The following is a 25,101-nucleotide window of genomic DNA, read 5'->3' on the forward strand; positions in this document are numbered from 1 at the left end:
CGGCGATAACCTTTATTCGAATTATCGTTTGTATGATAGATCCATTTATTTGCCTTTTGCGTTTGTGTATTGTCCCGAAAAATCGATGATTTATTGGTGTTTATGGGAAATGTACGGAGTAAAACAAAACGTTAAACATAACCGACTGAATTACAGGAAAAAAATAAGCTGGTAGTTTTAGACTCATGCATAAATAAACACCGTAGAATACAATCTAGAAATATATGTATACGGTTTTCAGATTTTTCTCTTCTCTAAAAATTAGTAAAAGTTTAAAAAAAACTACGAAAAGATTTGCTTATCGTTGATGATTGATTACGTTTTTGAAGTGAAATTTCTTTACGCGCGATGGGAGTAAAAATTCAAGGCCGTGACTCACCACGGGAAGATTCATATAATAAAAATCAGCCGAGGAAAAATTGGGAGAAACACATTAAACATTAATAACCCTCAAAGGGTAAGCTCGACAACCTAGTCGACATTCAAATGCAAATGTCCCCGTCATCACCTCCACTCACACAAACACAGCCGATAAAAAATAGTCGCTAGACGCTGGGGTGTGGGTGAAATTATACAAATCTTACCACTTTAACCCGACCGACGACCGGGGTCCACCCAAATCTGAATTTTAAATCGGGGACCCGGATTTATTTCTGTTTAAATACGCGACACAATGGCCTAAGTTTCGTAAATGATGAAGAACCTGAATTGATAATTGAGCGAGGGCGGTTGAAAGGACTTAAACAGGCCAAGTTTGTCTTGAAGAAACAGTCGAAAAGTTTATGGTTTGGTTTGGAAAGGATAACTAGGAGTCATTACTGATTTAGACATCGTGTTGTCATTTATGTTGTCGCACAACGTTCAATGAAACGAAATATGCTGGGAATAACCAAGAGAGACCGTAAAAGAATAGAGTGGATACGACGAAAGATCCAGGTATTGATGTCATCCACAGAGTCAGATCCCTCAAATGGCAATATGGCAAGGATACCTGGCAAGAAGAACAGACAACCAAACCACAAAAATTGCAGAATGGTACCCACGAGTCTTTAAGAGACCTAGGGGAAGACCGAACCTGAGATGGGACCATGATATTAGGAAATTAGCAGGGATAACAAACAATAGACAACATTGGGCTCAACTACAAAAAGAGTATGTAACAAACGCTACACCATAATTGGAAATGGTTGAATAAGCTGAAAATGACGACGATGATGATTTAACTTACCTCTCTGCATATTTTGCCTTATTTCAGTCGGTCATGTCTTAAGCCATACTGCCTGTGCGGGTAGAATTTTTCCACTTCAGAGGAGAGCCGTCGGAATAATTGCTGAAATCGGCTACCAGGAGAACTATAGGTCTGCCTTCTCGAGTCTTGGTATTTTAACATTTCTGGCTTTGTATGTTCTTGAAAACCTTGTCTGTATTAATAAGAATGAAGGTAAATACAGAATCCAGGAGGATAAACACACCTATAACACGAAAGAGAGATAAATCTCACATGACCTTATTGTAGAGTGGGGAGGTATCAAAGCCATCGAGATTTACCAGCAAAGCAAGCCACCGCTATCTTACAGATATATTGTATTCCCCTTTCTTAAGTTATAACTCATCATTCAGTCCCAGGGCTTTAACAAAAGCTAGTATTTCATACGGTTTTACAGAGGGTAGTTCTCCATCTCCAATATCAGTCGTACCAAAGTTTATGGGACGAATGGTTGTTGTCTCTCCATTTTCTCCACAGAATCTGCATTCGCCGTTTTTTCTTAGCTTCAATCTACTGATATACTTATTCATTGAGAAGAAAGTATCGAGTTAAAAACCACTAGAATAACATAAAATTGCCACAAAATAAAAATAATATCAATTAAGAGAGATAATCAAAACCAAACCAGACCAATCCCAGTTTATTTTTTTACAGTCATAATACCTTTTAACTTTTTTTTTATTTAATTTAAACGGGATAAGCTATTTGATTACTTCTGACAAAATAACCTTTTAGCTGAAAACATCCTTGATAAAGACGAAAATACACGTCGAAACGTCGCCAATTTAAAAAAGGTTGATTTTGGACCATCTTATACAAAATAAATGACACGACTTATATAAATAATATCATTACCAGAACCAGATTTTCCTTGATTTAAGTAAAAACAATCTTCGGATTGTCACGGGGTTTCTAACAGGACACTCTCTCCTCAACGAACATCTCCGTAGACTGAAGCGGAGAAACAACGGCGAATGCAGATTCTGTGGGGAAAATGGGGAAACACCAGAACACCTTATCACTGAGTGCGCCGAGACAAGAACCGTTCGTGCAATAAATTTTGGTACGGCTGATGTCGAAGATGGAGAGCTGGCCTCTGTGGAGCCGTCTCAGACACTGGCTTTTGCCAAAGCCCTGAGACTGTATGATGAGTTATAACTCGTTATAACTCAAGAAAGGTCGACGGTAACTAACCCCCCTCCTAAATATTCTACTACTTCAGCAGTTTAATGAACTACCTATAAAAGTAATTTATAATTATTTTGTTTACTTTTCACCTTCATCAGTTCCCTAAACACAGGCTCCTTTTTTACAACAGTTTCATATTTATTATTTTGTCACCTCGTTGAAGCCTTTCGGCACTTTCGCCATATTTATTTACAAACGACGTTAGATTACTTTAATTTTACACCGGGAACCATCCAGGAAAAAACGTCGTCCGTGTTGCCCCCGTCACCCCTTCTGTAAACTTCCGCATGTTAACAAAATGAAATATCGTTAAAACTGCGCGGAGAAAAAACTTTGCCACTCGTTATGGAGTCACGTGCGCGCCGTTGTGACCCATTTTCCGAAAATTTCATCGTTACGATAATAACGGCTTCGATTTTGTAAACGATGGAAAATGAATTGGGAAATTTAAATATTTTGCTTTCGGATTAAACTGTGAAGAATATTAAAAGAATTTGGTGAAACGTGTGAAAGTTTGGGAGAGAAAAAAAAGTCGTTAATTATACGGTATTTTTAGATTAGCGTCAAAATAATTATGTTTTGTATTCTAGTAATATAATGAAAGATATTTTAAATAGTTTTATTAATATTTTTATAAACATTTTAAATAAACTGTTTTCTCTATTTCTCCTTTTGATGTTGTAGTCTTTTCATTTACTTTATTATCATCATCATCATCATCATTTTCAACTTATTCAGCAATTTCCAATTATGGTGTAACCTCCCTCACATACTCTCTTTATAGTCGAACCCATTGTTGTCTATTGTTGGCTATGGGTGCCCAAGTTATCCCTGTTATTTTCCTAATATCATGGTCCCATCTTAGGTTTGGTCTTCTTCTAGGCCTCTTAATTCCTCGTCGGTACCATGCTGTCATTTTTGTGGTCCATCTGTTGCCCGTCCTTTTTGCCAGATGTCCTGCCCATTGCCATTTGAGAGATTTGACTCTGTGGATGACATCTATTACCTGGGTCTTTTGTCGTATCCACTCTATTCCTTTACGGTCTCTCTTGATTATTCCACAAATCTGCAATTCTTTCATCATTTAACCGAGTCTCTATCTCCAGTAGTTTCCGAAATACCCATAGAGAACCATCGTAGAAAACTCACCCTGTATATGCATTTATGGTGACGTCAACTGTTTGGAAAAAATTGTCATTGGCCATCAAAACAAATTTTCGAATATCTATTTATGGTAAATTAGTATATACATAACTCAATTTTAATATATGTCTGTAATAAAACAAACAATATCCAAATATGTTCTACAGTACGATTTTTCAAGCTATCGTCTTTTGCTAATTTTTCTGATGTTCCGAGACTATTGGTAAGAGTCTCTTGGTATCGCCAAATTCCATAAGTTTCACAACGCTCATATGGAATTAATTTTTCTTGATCCCTGATTAACTGAAATGAAAAAAATAACATAAATCTTAAGATCTCTTTGAAATATAAAACAGTTTTAAAATGTATTATATTTCAAAGTTCGTCCGATTGTATTGTATACTTAATTAACATATGTAGACTTGTTAATTGTCATATACCAGATGACAGATGAGAATTATTTCATAATTAGTTCACTAACAAGACAGGATTATGTATATATGTCAGTTTTTTTTACTTCCCATTAACAAGTAAGAATACTATATCTGTTTTTTTATTGTAAATCTTTTTGTACTAGTCAGTATTTCTTATCCAAATAATTTTTTAATGCTCTTGAAAGAAAATAAAAGAATGAAAAATTCCAATAACGAACAGATCCATTTACTATTTATATTTTCTAGAAGGTTTAAGATCTATGTACACATATACGGTCCGGCCCTCAAAAATTTTACTGCCAATGTCGTTTCACGTCCGTTCACTCATAACTGAAATTCGTCGTCAACTATATTTTCTTGTTTTGACAGATTTTCTTGTCTTTTCGTAAGAAGATTATTGTTTTTACACAAAATAGCCGTTCTCCAATGAATAATTTGTTTTCCTAAAAGATTAGGCTTTCTAAAATATTCATATGTATAATTGGAAAATGGCGCCGATTCGCCGAGACGACAACCATTCGTGTCATAAACCTAAAAGAAGTAATCGCTGTAAAACCGTCTCAGATACTGACTTTTGTCAAAGACTGAATGATGAGTATAACTCGAAAAAGGGGCACACAATACGTAAGGTCGCGATATAACAAATAGGTAGTAAACAGTATTTTAATATGAGATCTCGTGTTATTTTAGAGTATAGCTCTTGCTAACAATAAAAAAAGACAAACAACTACTAGTAATAACAATATGTTTCAACAGAGCACACACTCATAAATCATACACCCCCTTCTAAACCGTACCGTAGAAGCAAACTTTAACTTTGTCTCATCTCTCTCTTATTTTCGCCGCTTAAAACCAGTGTTATTAACCTCGGGCATTGGTAAAAGGACGTTTATCTTGTTTGTAAAACATTAATAAAGCTATAAAATGCTAAAGCTCATTAAAGAAAGAGGTGGACGACGATAAAGCGGAGCTTAAAAGGTTTTTCGGGTGTAGACTGTTCAGTCCGTCGCGTCGGCTATCCCCCAATGGGTATAGTTTTGAACGGGACAGGATGTATTTTTTTATTATTGCTCGATAAAGCTATCGCGGCCAGTGTGAAAGCTTTTAAACAATCGCTTAGGAGGATACGTTTTAATGGGATGGTTAAATGGAGTTAAATAAAGCTATTTGTCATGAAAACTTTTGTTTTGTTCAGTTTCCTTGTAGCGTTTTTACGTTTTTTTTTCTTATTTTATTTTAAACTTAGATAGATTGTACATTGTAGAATGTTTACATTGAACAAAGAATAAAAAAATAAAAATAAGATTCAAAAAAAAATACTATATTTATAGTAATATAGTAATAGTAAATATAGTAAGAGCAAATAATAGACTAGTGTTTACAAGATCAAATTCGATCAAAATAATATGTCATTTACGGCGTAGAAAGCGTTGTCTAGTAAATAAGATTTCAATGCTTTGCGAAATGAAGAAAATAATGTTATGGATTTGATTTCAAATGGCAGGTGATTGTGCATTTTTTTTCGAGTTGTATGATATTGGACTTTTAACTAACTCTGAGCGTGGGGTGTGGGGTTTCTTGAGAAGCTGATACATGCTTACGTATTAGGCAAACGGATTCAGATATAAATAAGGAAGAGTTAATATTTTTAATTTTTTAAAAAAGTTCTGGCAATGAGTTCTGCTGTTTAGTCTCAGTGAATATCGAACAGCTCTCTTCTGGAGCTTGAAAATGCGGTCAAATTGAGTCGCACAACACGTACCCCAGAATGGAAGGGCATATCTGAGGTGCGACTCAAAACATGCATAATATACAGTTCTAGCCACTGACAAGTTAACCTCCTTCGAAACAGATCTTAATGCAAAACGCATGTCCCATTTCAGAGAATTGTCTACAACAAACCCTATGAATTTTACAGATATTACGACGTCAATGGTGGTATTGTTAAGTACAAATGGCTGCAGCGAGTTTTTATACGACAAATAGTTTTTAGAAATGTTGAGACTCACGAGGTTCGAATCGCACCAATATTTAATGGTGATTAAGTCATTTGATATAATCCTATGAAGTGCCGTGACGTCCTTGTTGCTCCAAGTGAAGCTAGTGTCGTCCGCAAAAGACATATTTTACCACTGATGTTTATATAGTAGTAGTAGTTATGTTTCTCATCATTTCTTAAACATGAGTCTCGTTTTCTCCCGTCCAAAATACTTCCGAGCTAACGCTTCATAAAATAATTCTCTTCCTCGCCATAATTTCAAGTACTTTCACTTTCCCCAAATCCCAAACCACGTACTATTCCTCCCATACCATCGTAATCGCATTTCCATGTTCCCCATTTCTATTTTACGACTATTCCAAATAAAATTAATTATCCAGAATCGTCGACAGGAAACGAGAGCCAGAGTGAAAAGAAAAACAATAAAATCCCCGCTAATTACCGCGGGTCCAATAAGGGACTTTCGTCGAAGAATTACGATTGGATCATTTTATTGGCCCGCCGTAAATCACACGACGGAGTTGCGTTTGCTTAATAAAGCCTCGCTTAAGTGAGTCCGTAATTCCGTAACGTAAATATGATATACGAGAGGCCGTAAAGGTGCGCGCGTAGTAATTTTTCTGTTTCGAGATGACGCGACGGAGAACGGGTAAGAGACGGTTGGAGTAGTAAAATTCGAATAAAAATAACAGTTTATTTAGTCATTAAATTAAGCAGCTTTCAGTAGGTTATAGTTGGTGAATATTTCTCGAGTACTCGGTCAGATGTTGACAGATATTAATTAAAAATATAGTTATTGCTTTTTAATACCATCTAATGTTGATGTATGTACTTTAAAGTTAAACAGGGCGTTTCAAAAAACATGTGCCATCTCTCGTGGGTAGATTCCTCACGTAAAAATAAGATTTATTTTTCATATCAACATAGGTCCGATTCTGCTTTCTTTTGTAGCTACAGGGTGTATATTAATCGGTTTAAAACGTTCTACGTATTCCGAGGCAATCTCTCCATGCCTGTCTGTCTCTCCATGCACCGTCTCCGAGAGATCTTTCCTCCATAAACGTGTCAATCCCTTCCTGCCAACTTCTTCTCGGTCTACCCGGTTTTCTTCTTCCTGCAGGTTTCCAGTTTATAATTTGCTTTGGGATTCTTATTTCTGACATTCTTTGGACATGTCCGTACCATATGAGTTGACTGTTCTTTATCTCGTCGACTATTGTATGTTTAACTTCCATAATTCTGCTTTCTTTTGTAGTTACAGGGTGTATATTAATCGGTTTAAAACGTTCTATGTCTTCCGATGCCATCTCTCCATGCCTGTCTGTCTCTCCATGCACCGTCTCCGAGAGATCTTTCCTCCATAAACGTGTCAATCCCTTCCTGCCAACTTCTTCTCGGTCTACCCGGTTTTCTTCTTCCTGCAGGTTTCCAGTTTATAATTTGCTTTGGGATTCTTATTTCTGACATTCTTTGGACATGCCCGTACCATATGAGTTGACTGTTCTTTATCTCGTCCACTATTGTATGTTTCACTTCCATAATCTCTCTTATGCGTTCATTAGTTATTCGTTCGAGTCTTGATTTGCCTGCTGATCTTAAAAAATCCATCTCTGTAGCTTCCAGCAGTCGTTTTGTTGTTTCCCTAATTGGCCACACTTCACAGCTGTATATACGTGGTTATACGCTTGATGATGGTATTATATATTAGTGTTTTGTTCCTGTTGTTTATGCTTCTGTCCCACAGTATCCCATTTAATACCGTGATAGCATTCCTTCCATGTTGGTTTCGTTCTCTAATTGTTGTATCCAACAGTCCATCATTTATAATTTGCATACCCAAATGTTTGTATTTTGTGCAGCACTTAATTTTCTTCCCTTCTTCTAGTATTAGGTCTTGTTGTTCTCCTCCGATACGCATATATTCTGTTTTGTTAGTATTGATCTCGAGTCCCCATTTTTGAGATATTCTTCTATAAGCTTACGTGTCATATAATTTAGGTCATCGTAATCTTGTGCTATGTGCAACTGATCGTCTGCGAAACACAGTGTATAGAGCCATGTTATCCCCCTATGAATACGCCCATATTTCTACATTTTTGCGTCCAACCTTTGAGAACTTGTTCAAGATAGACCTTGAATAGTGTTGGTGAAATTAACAGGACACTGTCTCCTCAATGAGCACCTCAGTAGATTGAAACTAAGAAGAAACGGCGAATGCAGATTCTGTGGGGAAGATGGGGAAACACCAGTACACCTCATCACTGAGTGCGCCGAGACGACAACCATTCGTGCCATGAATTTTGGTACGACTGATATTGGAGATGGAGAACTACCCTCTATAAAACCGTCCCAGATACTGGCTTTTGTCAAAGCCCTGGGACTGTATGATGAGTTATGATTCAAGAAAGTGGGACACAATGGATCTGTAAGGTCGAAGTGATTAACCCCCCTCCCACTCATTCTAAATTCTAAAAAAAAGTTGGTGAAATACAGCACCCTTGTTTCAGACCTTTGGTTCCATTAAATCCTGTTGTTAACTTTTTGCCCACTTTTATTCTAGTTTTTGTTTGTTTATATAATGATTTTGCTGCTGTTATTAGCTCCACGTTTATATTGGTTTTTTCCATAGCTTCCCAAAGTCTCACAAGGGGAACGCTGTCGTATGCCTTCTGCAGGTCCACCAACACAAGATGTAGCTCTTGGTTTAGATTGCTCTTTTTACTTATTACTTGAGTGACTGTAAATAAATGGTCCACCGTCGATCTTCCGGCTCTAAATCTTGCTTGGTCTTCGGCTTCTATTTCTACAGCTTCTCTCTTTTTTTTCGAATTATTATAATTTTCTTCCAAGTACTTTTAACGTTTCTGAACGAAACTTTGAGGGTAAAAGTTACTATAAATGCAGTCTAATATAACATATACGAATCATTGCATTTCAAGGTACCTGGTAGATGCACTCTTTCTCTTGTTTTGATGTTTAACTCGGTCTTATTAAGGTGATCTTACAGTAGTCCTAGGCTTAAAAGCAGTTGTAGTAATGATATACTGTTTTTATAATGTAATCGAAAAATGTCTAACTTAAAATATATCATATTGGGGTTAAAATATCAAAAACACCGTAGGACCTGTTTGAAAGTCCTGTGTGTTTAACTGTTTTAACTCGCATAGTTTTAATTTATGTTTTGTTTGTAAGTTAAACAAAATAATTATATACTTTACTGCAACTACCACGGGCGGACTTCATACTTTCTTCTTTATTTATTAACAAACACTGTTAGTTCTTAGTGGCTTTCTAAAAACAAAGACTTCTAAAGCTTAAGATAATAACACTGTCGTAAAATAAACGGGGATTTTGTTGACACCGAAAATAATACTTAGAATTATTGAAAACAATGTCATAATGCATTGAATCAAAATCATTCTTCTAAATGTTCTTACAAGCTTTATAAAAACAATTTTCTATAATACAAACAGTTCAAGATAATAATATATATATTATAGATAATAAATATAATAGAATTTTCTATATATATACAAAAAATACTGTAAAATAGAGCACAGGCCTCAAGAAACCTTTTGGAATATGAATAGCTTTCCAGTCAACGATTTCTATCAACAGTACCCGTCACTACCACAGATCGAAGACTGAAATAAACGATTACAAGAATTCCGCAGTCAAAAGATACGGCCCCTAAGTATGTTGCTACAATGATTGATAGTGTGTTTCGAATAAATCAGAGTGCGCATTGGCACCATGTGGCTTAGAGCCATGAGATACATGTCAGTAGTTTTTTTTAGTTTTGTTTTATCTCATGGCATTATCTGTAGGTATCGATAACAGGCCAAAAATAGCTAAAATCTACGAGTGTGACCTTCTTTAGGCTTAAATTATCACGTATTTTTGATTTGATTCTATCTATAGATTGATTTTATTCTATGTATTTCATCCTCTGTTTTATTCTTCCTATTTGTATTTATATATTTTAATTGCCAAAAGCGTAATAGATATTTCTTCAAACCCGGCCGAATATTTTATTCTAATAAAAGGAATTTGCCGCCAAAACATCTGCTTCTAATTAAATAAGTATTTTTCGGCTTTTCATTTAAAGGCCTCGTTAAAACACAATGTACCAGGAAATTTAGATACCGTTAAGGAATTCTTTGGGTATCAAATTTCATGTTCTAACAATCGTAAGTGCCCGCTGAAATCGAATATCAATGTAATAGAATGAATTTCTGATTTTTTTTTTGCTTTCCCAGAAAATGTATTAATTTACATTATTACTGTATTGTTATACGATACATACAGGGTATTTATTCAGAAACAACTGGATTGATACAGCAAAAATGTAAAATTAATTTATTTAGTACACCTGTTATTGTACTTTTGGGTATTTTAAGCTCCATTCAGAACTTAGAAATTCAGAAATTCACAAAAAAAATTGTATATCCAAGATACTTCCTATAGTCTGTCCAACGAGAAGATCCTTGACAGTGATAGATGTGTCTGTCATTTTAATTTCAAAGTAGTTTATTTTATTGTATAAAGAAATAAGTTGGTACAACTGGAACGCATAGCAGGAAATATTTAAAATTTGATTGACAAGATGACAAGTGATTACTTCAAAATATTGTGAATAAAACTGAAAAAATGTAATCGAGTTATTTTATTTAATAAAAACGGTATGTGTTAATACAAAACAAACAAGAACAAGACACTACATACCAAAAAATATATAAAAAGAACTATTATTTACTTTCAAGCTTTATGAAATTACCCGCATTTATGATTATATTTATCAATATTACTTATGTACAAATACAAATTTGTAATATTCCACAGGAATAAATAAAACAACATAGGTAAATAAAACAAACTATTTTATTAATAATAACTCCTACCAAATTTTATTCCTTAAAGGTTGATTAATTAACTTTAATCTTAATTTTTTTAAACCAGTACCTTTTGACATTATTTTTCTGCAGTACTAAAATCCATTATTTACCTATCGTGTGATGTTGATATTTTACTGCTACTCCAGTTTTTAGTATGTGTTTAGTTTGATCCTTCTACCATATACGAGATGCACTTATCTACGACGAAATGGTATACAAACTTTATCGATGGCTACTTCATTGGTGTATAAGACTTTCTGCCTGGGCAGCGAGTATTAACCATAAACTGTGCTCTGGGTCTACAGTTAATTTTCACTCGATTTTTCCTCCACTTAACTTCAAAAGACACAAAACACACGTAATAATTCGAATCGAAATGCATCATCTTCCAAAACGCAGGGTATTTAACAAAAGTTGACACAAAATTATAACCTATAATTTGGCAAGACTTTGACAAGCGTCAAAAATGACAAAAATCTAAAGGCGAGTTCATACGCATCGGCGTCCGTTTGTCGTTCATCGTTCCGTCAAACCAATAAAATTGAAATACGATCTGTCATTTTTTAAATAAACCAATAAAACTGGTTAAAAACAAGACACGACGCATGACGGATTTATATTTAAACCCATCCATAGATAACTTAAAAATTATTAGAAACTTTTTTTAGTAAAATAAATAGATTGGTATGGGACGTCATCTGCTTTTCTTCTGTCATCGTCTGTCGAAATCTTTCCTGAGAAAAAAAGCAGAGTATATTTCTATTTGATAAAAATCAACCTCTATTTTTTTATTAACACCCCCACTAGACGTCAACCAACCCCTTAAACTTATTGTTCTTTTATTTCAGTGTGCCGGGCAACAACCCTCTCGATTGACATGTGACAGACAGAAAGACGGTCGAACGTCGTTGCCAGTGATGTTACACGCCCGCCGCGCCATCTAGCCGCTCAGGGACGTAGCCCCGCATCCCCCTGCGACCGTAACCATGGCGTTTGGCACCCCGTCAGGACATTCGCTGTCGCTCTGGACGTTAATACTTGTTTTGGGGGCAGTTCGAGCTAACCAAGGTATGTATTATTAAAAACGTTTCGCTGTTTCCTTGGGGAAAGGATCTCAGATTGATGGAATGTAATTATTGTTTTTTTTGGTTCTCTTGGTGAGATTTAGAGTATTATTAGACAATGTATTTATTTTTATTTATTATTTTTATTCCTTTTTACTTCTTACAGTAGATTTGATTAGAGTATGATATATACAGGGTGTTTCAAAACAAATGCGAAAAACTTCAGGGGGTGATTCCTTGTTCAAAATAAAGGGTAGTTTGCTTCATAAACGTTGGGTCAAAAGTCAACCATTAGGGAGATATTGCGGTACAAAGATGGCGGAAAAATGTTTTTATTTTTTATCTTGAAAACTTATCTAAAAATACTGTAATGTCCATATAAAAACTCAGTTCCTACAAGGCAACTAAACCCATCCCTCGCAAAACCTACTCATCCGAAAGAACAGCCTCACCCCAGTAATTGTTTTTTGCAATTGGCTAATCCAGTCCTGGAATGACCTATTGAGAAGAGCCAGCAGCGTAACCCGCAGTCTTACAGTACAAAGTACGTTCTTCCGACAGAGCAGGCCAATAAAAGTTTCCATTACCGAGTTAAAGATTAAAAGTTTCGAGTGGAAAGTCCTCCAATACACGTGTTTTAGTTAAAACGGCAGTCGTAAGACGGCAGATGGCTCTGGAGTCTTTAACTAATTTTATAAATTAGACGATTTCATTTTGAACGAGGTTGTAGAGAAACCATTGAATTTAAGCGTTTAATTTTTCCAGATATACCGATTTAATTATAATACCTATTTGAATCTGGAAATATATTCCTTTTTCCTTTGTGCAATTCTTATATTTTATATCGCATAGCTGCTTTTTCTTTTTATAACAACAGGAAAATAGACGTTTACGATATATTCTCCGATGATGGCAGCACCAGTAGAGAATGCATCAAGCCTATTAAAAAAATAATGTGTGCAACAACCTTTTAAAAAATTTGCTAATTTTTTAAAAGTTTTTGCAAAATAATACGATGTAGAGTACTCTACTCTCCCCTATGTACCAAGAATATTTCCTAGAACGTTTTGGTATGTTAAACAAATTATAACAGAATATAAAACTTATTGATAATAAAAACAATGTTTTAATGAAACGAATGTTCATCAGAAAACACATTTAATTTAATTTTATAACGGGTTTATCAAGATTTGAATGATACATTTACATAGAGATCCATATTGGATCTATTAGATTTTAATCTATGAACATATTTCTGCAACTTCCTCGTATCTTGTCGCATTCTATCTTCCTTTTATGTCACATAGAACATTTCTAATATGACGTTAGGTATGTCAATTGAAGTATAGTAGAACATATTCAGCATGTAATAAAACTAATATGATATCTTGTTTAAATTTCATGGTTATATCATAGCTAATAAATTCTATTTCAGTTATGACTATATATGAGTTACCTACTAATGAGTGTTATTAATATTTACTATATCTGCTAAAATTTACACGTTAAAATACACGCATTATGTTTATGGCATTACTTTAGCAAAGTGTATGAGTTTGTTGTAATTTTGAATTCAATCAGAACCTTTTTTTAAGTCTAGCTTTAACACAATTGGGAACTAGTTAAATATAGTTTTTCTCTTTAGTACAAATATAACTAACAAACAGAAAACACTGGAAGTTTTGAAGGTTATATCTTCCCCGTTATCAAAAAAAGAAAAATTTAAGTCAAAATATAAAAATTTGTTAGGCGCTTCTCAGGGGGAGAGGGGGGGATGAGTCCGACCCTTAGAGACCAGGCTCCTCCTTAGAGTGGCCTGTGATGTTGTGATAAAAATATGATTTTTGTCCAAAAATTATGTCGTGCGAATGTGAGAAAAAATATAGATCCTCTTCTGGGGTAGGTGTATTACTAATCAACCAAAATTTTAATATAGGGAAATCAAAAGAAGTGGTAAAAGTAAAAATGGAAAAATATATCCACTAGTAGAAATGCAAAAGAGAAAGTAAAACATTTTTTTTCTATGAAAGTAAAATAAATTCAAAAAGCTGTACATTTGCCCATGGACTGCGAAGTATTTTGTCGCTTTCTGTAATTTCCTCCGGGCCTTACGTTTCCTCCGAGTCGTTTATCTCTCATTCACTCTGCTAATTAAAGGCTGATCCAATCAAGATTTGCACCAGGGGAGAGCTTTCCGGATAATAACCTCTATCTTTAGGAAAAAGACGATCTTTGGCCGCCTTTGCTATGGAAAAGGTTCGACTCTTGATTCTCCTCTTTATTTATTGCACGTTTTTGTTGATATTGATTTTCTCTTTCACCTTGATTTAAGTTAACATGGAGTACTTATGGAAGAATCTCAATAATATTCAAATCTAAAATGCCACTTTATTTAAAGAAGAAACCGACCAATGTGTACTACCAGTCATACGAAACATGGACACTTAAAACGGACAATATTAAGAAACTACAGGTCACACAACACTCAATGGAACGAAATATGCTGGGAATAACCAAGAAAACCGTAAAAGAATAGAGTGGATACGACAAAAGACCAAGGTAATAGATGTCATCAACATAATCAAATCCCTAAAGTGGCAATGGGCAGTACACCTGACATGAAGAACGGACAACAGATGGACCACAAAAATTACAGCATGGTACCCACAAGAAAAAGAGACCTAGAAGAAGACCAAACTTGAGATGAAACCAGAGATTAGCAGGGATGAAAAACGGCGTCAGCGATGGCTATGAAATGTAGATCTCTGTCATTTTATATGTAAAATTGTATGGGAAATCGGTCATTTCCAAGCTAACTGGACGCCGTTTTTTTTCGACCATACGGTACAACAAACTAGTAGACAGAAAAGACATTCTAAGAAATAACGCAACACTCGAAATATAGTCTGTCCAACGAGAAGATCCTTGACAGTGATAGATGAGTCTGTCATTTAAATTTCAAAGTAGTTTATTTTATTTTACAAAGAAATAAATTGGTACAACTGGAAAGCATAGCAGGAAATTAATATATGTATTTAAAATTTGACTGACAAGTAACTTCAAAATATTGTGAAAAAAACTGTATAAAACTGAAAAAATGTAATCGAGTTATTTTATTTAATAAAAAACGGTATGTGTTAATATAAAACAAACAAAAACAAGACACCACATACCAAAAAATATAAAAAAGAACTATTTCTTACTTTCAAGCTTTATGAAACTTCCCGCATTTATGATTATATTTATCAATATAACTTATGTACAAATACAAATTTGTAATATTCCGCAGGAATAAATAAAACAACATAAATAAAACAAACTATTTTATTAATAATAACACTTACCAAATTTTATACCTCACAAGTTGATTAATTAACTTTAATCTTAATTTTTAAACCAGTACCTTTTGACATTATTTTTCTGCAGTACTAAAATCCATTATTTACCTATCGTGTGATGTCGATATTTTACAGCTACTCCAGTTTTTAGTATGTGTTTAGTATGGTTTCTATACCAATATATATACCTTCTACCATATTCGAGATGCACTTATCTACGACGAGATGGTATACGAACTTTATTGATAGTAACTTTATTGGTGTATCTGTATAAGACTTTCTGCCTGGGCAGCGAGTATTATCCATAAACTGTGCTCTGGGTTCTACAGTTAATTTTCACTCGATTTTTCCTCCACTTGACTTCAAAAGACACAAAACACAAGAAATAACACGAATCAAAATGCATCATCTTCCAAAACGCAGGGTATTTGATAAAAGTTGTCACAAAATTATAACCTATAATTTGGCAAGACGTTGACAAACGTCAAAAATCTAAAGGCGAGTTCATACGCACCGGCGTCCGTTTGTCGTTCATCGTTCCGTCAAACCAATAAAATTGAAATACGATCTGTCATTTTTTAAATAAACCAATAAAACTGGTTAAAAACAACAAGTGACGACGCATGACGAATTTATATTTAAACCCATCCATAGTTAACTTAAAAATTATTAGAAACTTTTTTCAGTAAAATAAATAGATTGGTATGGGACGTCATCTGCTTTTCTTCTGTCATCGTCTGTCGAAATCTTACCTGAGAAAAAAAACAGAGTATAGTAGGATAATACATACAGGTTGTTAAGTTGTTCATTACTCGCGGCAAGAGCTTTACGGTTGAAATATGGCAACCTCTGTTCCCCTATAAGTAACTGTCGAATTAACAACCTGTATATCGTAGTCACATAGTGTATTCCGTCTTTTCATGAAGATCCTAGGTCACTTCATGAGAGTCGGTTATAGATGCAGTTTAGATATATGTTATTAGGTTAGTTTTTTTCATTAAGTGACAAGGCTCTTCATGAAAAGATGGAATGCACAATTACTGTCCTCCATTCACGCAGTTGTGCAGCTCTGAACTGTTCAAGAACGCGATACTCTCACTTCATTCAATTGAGTCATAAAGTTCCAGAACTGTTCCGCGCCATATGGAGGCACTAGGCTATCGCGCACAGCTCCTTTCAGAACCGTTCTCGAGTAGCCCTAGGGCATAAAGCCCGGAACTCGAAATTCGCGAATGGAGGACAGCATAAATATGAGACTACGACATAGGTATATATTTTGGCCAACTAATACACAGCTCGGGATCTCTACTACCAAAATCAACAGAAGATTTAAGTTAGCATCGAGTACTTATGGAAGAAACTCAATCATATTCAAATTTAGCTTCAAACTAGGGGGTTCAAACGCACATGTGCACTTCTTGAAGAAACGCCACTGCTTCTAGAAAACCCAACATTTATCTCAGAACAGATATTTTCCTTTCACCAGCAACAGCATCCTCGCGATACCTTAACTACCTCAACATTAATAAAATCTCGCATAAACTCCGCCGCTATCACAACTACTCTCACCAATAATTAATCAAACTGATAAAACCACTTGCTTACACAGATATAAACGAGGCAGTACACGCAAACATGCAATAAGATCCACCAGATTACTTTATATATTAGTTTGATGCTTCAATTCCGCGTGGTTGCCCCGGTCCCTGAAAACCGGTAGCAGTCGAAACGTGTTATTTTTTGGCGTTTTTTTTCGAATGTCCGCATCTGTAACATCTGCCCCAAGAGGTGATTAAGAGGACCTGCTGGTTACGTTAATCCATATAAATTCTTCGGAGCGCAATAAAATATTTAAGTTTAATATGTTTATCGCATTTTTTATCAATTAATGAGCTCCATACAGTGTTGCTTTTTATAGCGCATGTCATATTAAAGCGTATTTTGAATAGCGGAACGTTGGGAGGGTTTAGGAATTTTAAACAGTTATAAAAAGAAAATAATGGTTTTGAGGTACGGCAGTAAGAATTTTAGGGTAAATTTTAAAAGGTACTTACAGGACAATAAAAATTATGTGATTTTAAACAACTTTATAGTGCTAATAATCTATATTTCATATCAATTAAACTTTTAGTTACTTAATCGAGGGCGCGATTTTTAAATTCATTGTTGCCAACCATTCATTTGTGTTTTGTTTGTTTCCTTTCATGTTTTTCTGTTTTATTTTTAAAATTTAATAAGAATTTGATTGTTTCGATTGTCTTGAATTTGAAATTGTTGAAACTACGGCAACGTTGCTTAACATCCTATGACGCGCAAGTCCACCACGACGGCGCGGCACCTCAAAGCAGCAGTTGACCGCGGCACTCTTGGCAGACGGTTCGGCTGTCGATGGAATTGTCGAAATACATCGAAAAAATAGCAAAAAAAAATAAAATACTTATTTAAAATTGTTGAGTGAAACATGTATTTTCTTAGATTGAAAGTAGTTCGTAAAGTGGCGATAAGAGACAATAATTCTGAACATTGATTCATTCAGAAAGGTATTCAAAGTAATGTGCGTTTTTCAAGGTGTTTTGTAAATCAGTGGTTCAAATTGTGATTAAACCTATATGGAAAGAATGTGTTAGAAATGGGGACTGTTATTTTAGCAGTTATTATAATAACATGTACAAGTAAAGCAGCTTAGTGAGCAGCTCTTTCTAATGTATTTTAATTAAGTATGTATCAAAAAAGAGAACTGTCACAGTTACATCGATCTGTCATAGGTATCTTCTTTTAATGTTGGGTTAAGTTTTTTTTATTTATTTTCTGCTAATTGCTATTTGCTGCCAAACTCCTCAAGTGGTGTGATTTTATGACTTTTTTTAAGCATATACTTTCTTGTCCATATGGCAACACAGGGCGTCCAAATACCTGAGATGCGGGCCTGATTCGGGTAATTGGAGTTAGTTAGCGATATCTGCCGGCGGTTCTCAAAATGTTGCTATTATTTTTTTAAAATTTCAAAGTTAAATAACTCGGTTATTTTCAATTTATTTTAAAAATGGTAAAGAGAAAATATGTTTCTTTTGACCAGATCTACCACCCTTTAAAATATTTGCACTTATTTCTGAGACACCCTGTATAAGATCACGGTGATTAACTTCTCATAGTAAACAATTTTTAAAAAGGTACTTTTAAAAATTATTATTTAGTTAAATTTACTGTGTGATATTTTTAACATTTTTTTCCTTAAACCAAGCAGGTTTGATTCTCTATCATCCAAAATTTAGAGAAAAAAACTCTGCAGTTAATTAAATGACACTGCAATTTTTCCCCTTTTCTTAAGACAAATTCATTTTTCTACCCACCCAAATTGTTTGCTACCGACAACCCGTCAGGAAGAAAAAAGCGAACCAAAAAAACTCTTTGGAGAGTTTTAATGAAGGCATCAAAATATTTTAAGCCCTGGCCCGGTGATAAATCATAAAATTAATGTCCGCTTCTGCGAAAAACAGTGGTGAAAAAACAGTCCTGTCATTGGCCAAATCGCCGGCAAGCGTCATTAAAAAACACTTTCAAATATGTCGGATCATTAAAATTGTGGCTCGTAAAATTCTACTTCTTTTTCACTTTTTTTTCTGCGCGAGGATTGGTGTGGGATTGGAAATTTTTATCAATAGTCGAAAAAAAAAAGAAACAACAGATTATATCATGTCATTATTCAATAATATTCATCTCTGCGTAGTTAATGGGTTTTTTCATAACTAAAAAATATATTTTCATGGTTTGTGTTTTTTTACAGTTACTCTTTAAGTAATCGAGTCACGCTAGGAAGACTATTCCTAGTTGACCCTAAAATCACTACACAATCTTTATATCCGATTTAAGTTTGATTCTCACTATACCTTTCGTTTCCATTCCATATCCGTTCCGGATTTTGATTGTATTCACGCTATACGTAAGCTTCCTATCCGTATCAGATCCATACCTTTTACTCTACAGGGTGGGTCAAATTCGACGCTTTTAAATGGAAACACCCTTTTCTATAGGAAATAGACAAAAACTAATATCGGTGTATAGAGCTCAATTTTTGTCAAAAACATGATGGTGAAAACCCCATATCGATATTTGTTACCGTTTCGGAGTTACGGGGTGTTTTTCAAAAGTATGCATTTTTAACAAATCGCTGTAACTTTTTTGATATGGAAAATTTTGTATTTTTATGAAAACATTTCCAAATCACCTTTTTACGTAGAATTTAATGGTTTAAGTATATATTTTTTTAAATTAATAATTTAAGAATTATCAACAGAAAATTTGATTTTTTATATGGGACACCCTGTATATTTTAAATTTATTGAAAATAATTTAAAATTACTTTTCCAAAAATATAACACACTTGATATTTTGCTCGATTCCTCTTCGAGATATAGAGTATATAAAAATTCGCCCGCTTTAAATAAGTAGGCTTTGAACGGCACCGGCTGTAATGCAAAAAAATTCTAGCTGTGAGCATCAATTAAAACGAAAATAGTATTTGCTATGAGCGATGCAGAATTTTATAACAATTTAAAAAATATTTAACCAACATCAATACATCTAAACTATATCTAATAACAATAAAAATAAATAGCAAACCAAGATATGAGATTTTGCTACAGGTGTTCGACATATCAACCGTCTTCTGTTATGGGCAGACGGGGCAGTTTTTGAACATTTCTCGCGGAATTCATTAACTCAGTGGGGGTGAAAGATACCCTCTCATAACTGCTAAGTATTTTTAATTCTTGTCTAAATTATGCGGAAGAATAAGGAAGAATAGATCCATGGGCACGAAGTCAGGCGGCCTCGACGGCCAACGGCTGGGATCTTGGTTAGCTATTCAATTATTCTTGAAATTGGCTGCAAAAATTTGCTGATAATTTCAGCGTTCAGAGGCGGTGCGTCATCTTGCTGGAAAAATATGTTTTCGAGTTCCATTAAGGGCATATCATCAATAAGGGGTCCAAAGCCTACTACTTAAAAGTGGCGAACTTTTAAAAATTCTGTATTTCGAAGGGAATTATAACAAAATATCAAATGAGCTACATTTTTGGAAAGGTAATTTTAAATCCTTTTCACTTAATTAACAATATAGAGGGTGTCCCAAATAAAAAATCAATTTTTCTGTTGGTAACTCTTAAAATATTAATTTTAAAAAAATTATACTTAAACAATTAAATTCTACGTAAAAAGGTGCTTTGGAAATGTTTTCATAGAAATACAAAATTTTCCATAGCAAAAAAGTTACAACAATCTCTTAAAAATGCACATTTTTGAAAATCACCCCGTAACTCATAAACGGTAACAGATATCGATGTGCGGTTTTCACCATCATGTTTTTGATGAAAATTGAGCTCCAGACACCGATATTAATTTTCGTCTATCTCCTATAGAAAAGGGTGTTTCCATTTAAAAGCGTCGAATTTGAAGCTTTATTTTAAAAATTTGTATCTTTTGAAAAAGGTAATAGATTTAATTAAAAGGTGGAAGAATAAATAAATGTCAGCAAAATCTTAACAGAGCTGGTACAAATGTAAGAACTTGATAACGCTGTTTCGGATATGCTTCAGTCCGTCCGCCAATAAAATGTATGGAAGGATATGGAACGGAAGGAAAACGGAACGAAAAATGTGCGTTGTCCTATTCATTTACATGATATAATATTTTATTTAAACGGAAGTGAACGGAAGGTATAGTGAAAATCAACCTTTAATCTCCAATTCACTTAATAACACCACCCAAGCAATCGATAAATAAATATATGCACGATATTCAGGGAGACGAGAGACACCATAGCCGTCAAAAATAATCGGCCGGGGCATGCCGTCCCTCAAAACAAATATAACTTCACGCTCCCCGAAAGTTATTCGGGGTGAAATATGCATTCGGGGGAGATTTTTGGCGATGGGGATTGAGAGGACAGGGGACGCGATCTTGCTGCTCCCCTTTTCCAATTTCGTAATGTGAGTCTCTCCATAACTGGCAATTCCATCGCATAATGCCCATCGGTTGCGATACACTGCTACTGTTCGATCTCGGTTTCGTCTTCCGTAAAATCATAACGAAAGTTTGAGAAACTTTGGTTTTACTCGAGACCGAAATTTGTAAGTTAAAATAAAGAAAGTGTTTTTTTTTTCGAAAATATGAATGTTTTCTTTTGTTAAATGATTGCTTGTGTAGTGTATTTTTTATAAATTGGACACTTCTTGTAGATATCTAGTCTCTAAATACGTTCTTTCGGGAAAATGGAAACATGATTGGCCAGAACAGAGTGGTCTGTACAGGGTGTCCCAATTTGGTTGAAATCATACGGTATTTCCGTTATTTGTGAAGATAGAAGGGTGCGGTTTGCCAACTTTTTGTCAAATAGAAGATGCTGTCAACAAACTTTTCATAGCCCTCTTTGTTTCTGAGCTACAGAGAATTTTCGAAAATTTTGCAATTTCGAACGGCCCTCGTATCTCCGTTATTATGGATGATATCGAGAAGGTAAAAACTGATTCTTGTAGAACTTTTTAGGTAGAATACAGTGGCGTAGCCTGTTTTTCTACTAAAAATATTTTTGAAAATAAAAACTAAAGTTATACCTATGTTTTTTCAAATGGAACACCTTGTATATTTATAAATTATAATATGATCCGCTTTGCTATGAGCTACTCAAATATATATACCGCTGTATATTTATTTTCACTGTTTACGGTAATATTATTTAAAATATATCGTTTTCTTATTAGTATATAGGCCGTGATAAATAACAAAAAATCAAAATGGTATTTACTAAATACCATTTGGATATATATTCAAAAATACCCAAAATCAGAAATCGAGAACGGACAAATCCGGGAATCAGGGAGGCCATCGTCTGGGTCCATTGGTTCCAATTCATTGATTTGAGAAATAATAATTTAACAAAATTCAAATATTTTCGTTGTAAGTTAAGCGGCTCTCAAAATAAAAGAAGAGACAGATAGCAATTCATTAGTTTCTTTTATTATCAATCATGGGCTACTAATAAATATGATCCTTTAATATTTTTTTTTTTAAATATTGAAGTAAATAGTAAAAATAAATATAAAGTGATATACATTTTTGAGAAGCGTATGGCAAGCCAGATCATAATATAATTTATAAATATACAGGGTGTTCCGTTTAAGAAAACGTAACTTTAGTTCATATCTTCAAATATATATTCTTTTCGTAGAATAACAGACTACGCCACTGTATTCTACGTAAAAAGTTCTACCATTAAACAGTTTTCACCGTCTCGATACCTTTAACAATAACAGAGATACAAGGGGTGTCTCAAATTGCAAAATTTTCAAAAAGACTCTGTAGCTCAGAAATGAAGAGGGCTATGAAAATTTTGTTTACGGCATCATCCGTTTGACAAAAAAGTGGCCTAAGTTTGTGCAAACCGCACCCTTCTATCTTCACGAATAACGGAAATACCGTATGATTTCAACTAAAATGGGACACCCTGTACAATTGTCACCATACACGTCGACGAAAGCCCACCACAGATAAGATATCGATAATCTGATTTCCAGCAAGCCACAAAGAGTTATGCAACTCTCTATTGAATTTTTAACAATTCCTTTAAATAAATTTGTTTGAAAATGTCATCGATTATTTTATTTTTATCCCAACTACTTCCCTAGATTTTAATAAATCACAGTACCACAATATGTGTTTGTATAAAAAGCAGATTTACTCAAAACTGAACCAAAAGAGACAAAATAAAAGCACAGAAATTCATTATTCTTGGTAGATTATGTAACATGATCTTTTTAGTACTAGCATAGCTCTATTCCGCCTAGATAAGACTGGCAATAAGGGCCTGGAAACCTCTTAATTGTAAAATATGGGCGCGTAATTGACGTTCGGTGCAAGCCATCGGGCTTCCGCTCCATCCGATCAGACTTATTTATCGATAGCTTCCCGATAATTTTCCTCCAAGTAACAAGAGTAACGAAACGGTTTTTCCTAGACGCATGCTGCGAAAATTAACTAGAAACGTCAGACGTACGGAGCTTTTAATTTTATTAGAAGTTAATTAATTATAATAAATGAAGGTCACATTTTTTCTTAATTTGATCTTGTGGACACCCCGTAGGGTCGAGCTGGGGTAAAAGTTTAATGAAGAAGTTTAAGTAGATGATTGGGCGTTTTTTCTTATTCAAGCCTTCAAAATGCTGTCGTAATTTTCTCTTTGAAAAAATGTTCGTGTCTTCTCAAAAAGCGAATATTTTCAAAAAAATAAAGCTATATTGAGATGAATCAAACAACAAATTATCCAGAAAAGGTACATCTAGATAAAATTATTTTTAAATGCCTTGCTTTGTTAACGTACCCCACAGGATGTTTTATACTTTTAGAAAAATATCAACATTTTGTTTTCTTTCGTATAATTGACAGATAGGAACTCTCAATTTAATTTTAGAAAGAGATAATAAAAATTCAAATAATTTAGCTAAAAATTGCTTAAAAAATCATCAAAATCGGTCCACTAGGACACGATATATAAAACTTTAAAATACAATAAAATAATTATAAAAACATGTTTTTTTTACTAGAATGTTAACTGTTAATTTAAGACATACGGTCAGCGTGTACTGTTTTCAAATAGATTAGACTTTCCATTGAACACAACTACACCTCATAGACGTTTATTTTGGCCGAAACTAACCTGATCGTAAACTTACTGTAACACCATCAATCAAAAACGAAAGAGAAGACATTTTAAATACAACTAACCGTAAGTGCACCTGTCCGATCCTATTGACTTTTCAATCTGCTCCGCGGCCAGACATTACCGTTCGAGGTTGTTCTTCGTCTCTGTTCTGTTCGTACTTCGGTCTCGAGTTCCGAGAAGTAAAGACCATTAAAATTAAACTAGCTTCTTCCCATTCTTGTTCGTGTAGATTCTTCCGAAGCATTGATCGCGATCGATTAATCATAGAATGGGATCCAGACAATAAAACAAAACGTAGTGAATTAATGTCGTAAAGTTATGTATAGTATGATAAAATGAAAAGCACATAAGAATACCTAAGAAGTCTTAAGTTTTTATTTATTTATACCGGCTCCTTCATAATTGCATTGGCGGGATCATCAGTCAGGTGGCAATCAATTGTTTGATCAGTATATACCGCATTATTTTAAATTTTTGCCTAATTTAGTATTTTTGTATCTCTCATAGAATGTAGAGTGTTTAGGAGGGGAGTTAATCACCGCGACCTTACAGATCTATTGTGTGTTCCCCTTTCTTGAGTTATAACGAGTTATAACTCATCATACAGTCTCAGGGCTTTAACAAAAGCCACAGAGGCCAGCTCTCCATCCTCGACATCAGCCGTACCAAAGTTCATGGCACGAATGGTCGTCGTCTCGGCGCACTCAGTGATAAGGTGTTCTGGTGTTTCCCCATTTTCACCACAGAATCTGCATTCGCCGTTGTTTCTCAGCTTCAGCCTACTATGGTGTTCGTTGAGGAGACAATGTCCTGTTAGATACCCCGTGACAATCCGAAGATTGTTTTTACTTAAATCAAGGAAAACCTTTGATTTTTCTCGGTCTTAAGTTCTGAGGAACTTTTTCGAGTGTCTTAGACTGTTGGAGGACACCCATTCCAAGTTACGGCTGGAGTCTTCCAGATTCTTCAGTTCCGCTTTCAGTTGGTTCGGTTTGGAAAACAGAACGGTTCTGGTCCAGTTAGTGGAGTGTTCGCTCCTCTCCTTGCTAGATCATTT

The 25,101-nt window shown here is 34.5% G+C and overlaps 1 protein-coding gene across 1 annotated transcript in view; it reads left to right on the plus strand.

The window, feature by feature from the left end:
• LOC115881660 (netrin receptor UNC5C) overlaps window positions 1-25,101 on the plus strand; it is a 452,006-nt gene that overhangs the window by 97,712 nt on the left and 329,193 nt on the right. The window contains exon 3 of the mRNA XM_030899233.1: window positions 11,775-11,994. Coding sequence (XP_030755093.1) covers window positions 11,913-11,994 — 82 coding nt within the window. The 5' untranslated portion in view covers window positions 11,775-11,912. The remainder of the gene's footprint in view (window positions 1-11,774; window positions 11,995-25,101) is intronic.

This window comes from Sitophilus oryzae, unplaced genomic scaffold (genome assembly GCF_002938485.1).
Source record: "Sitophilus oryzae breed Bouriz unplaced genomic scaffold, Soryzae_2.0 scaffold_172_pilon_pilon, whole genome shotgun sequence".
NCBI lineage: Eukaryota > Metazoa > Arthropoda > Insecta > Coleoptera > Curculionidae > Sitophilus > Sitophilus oryzae.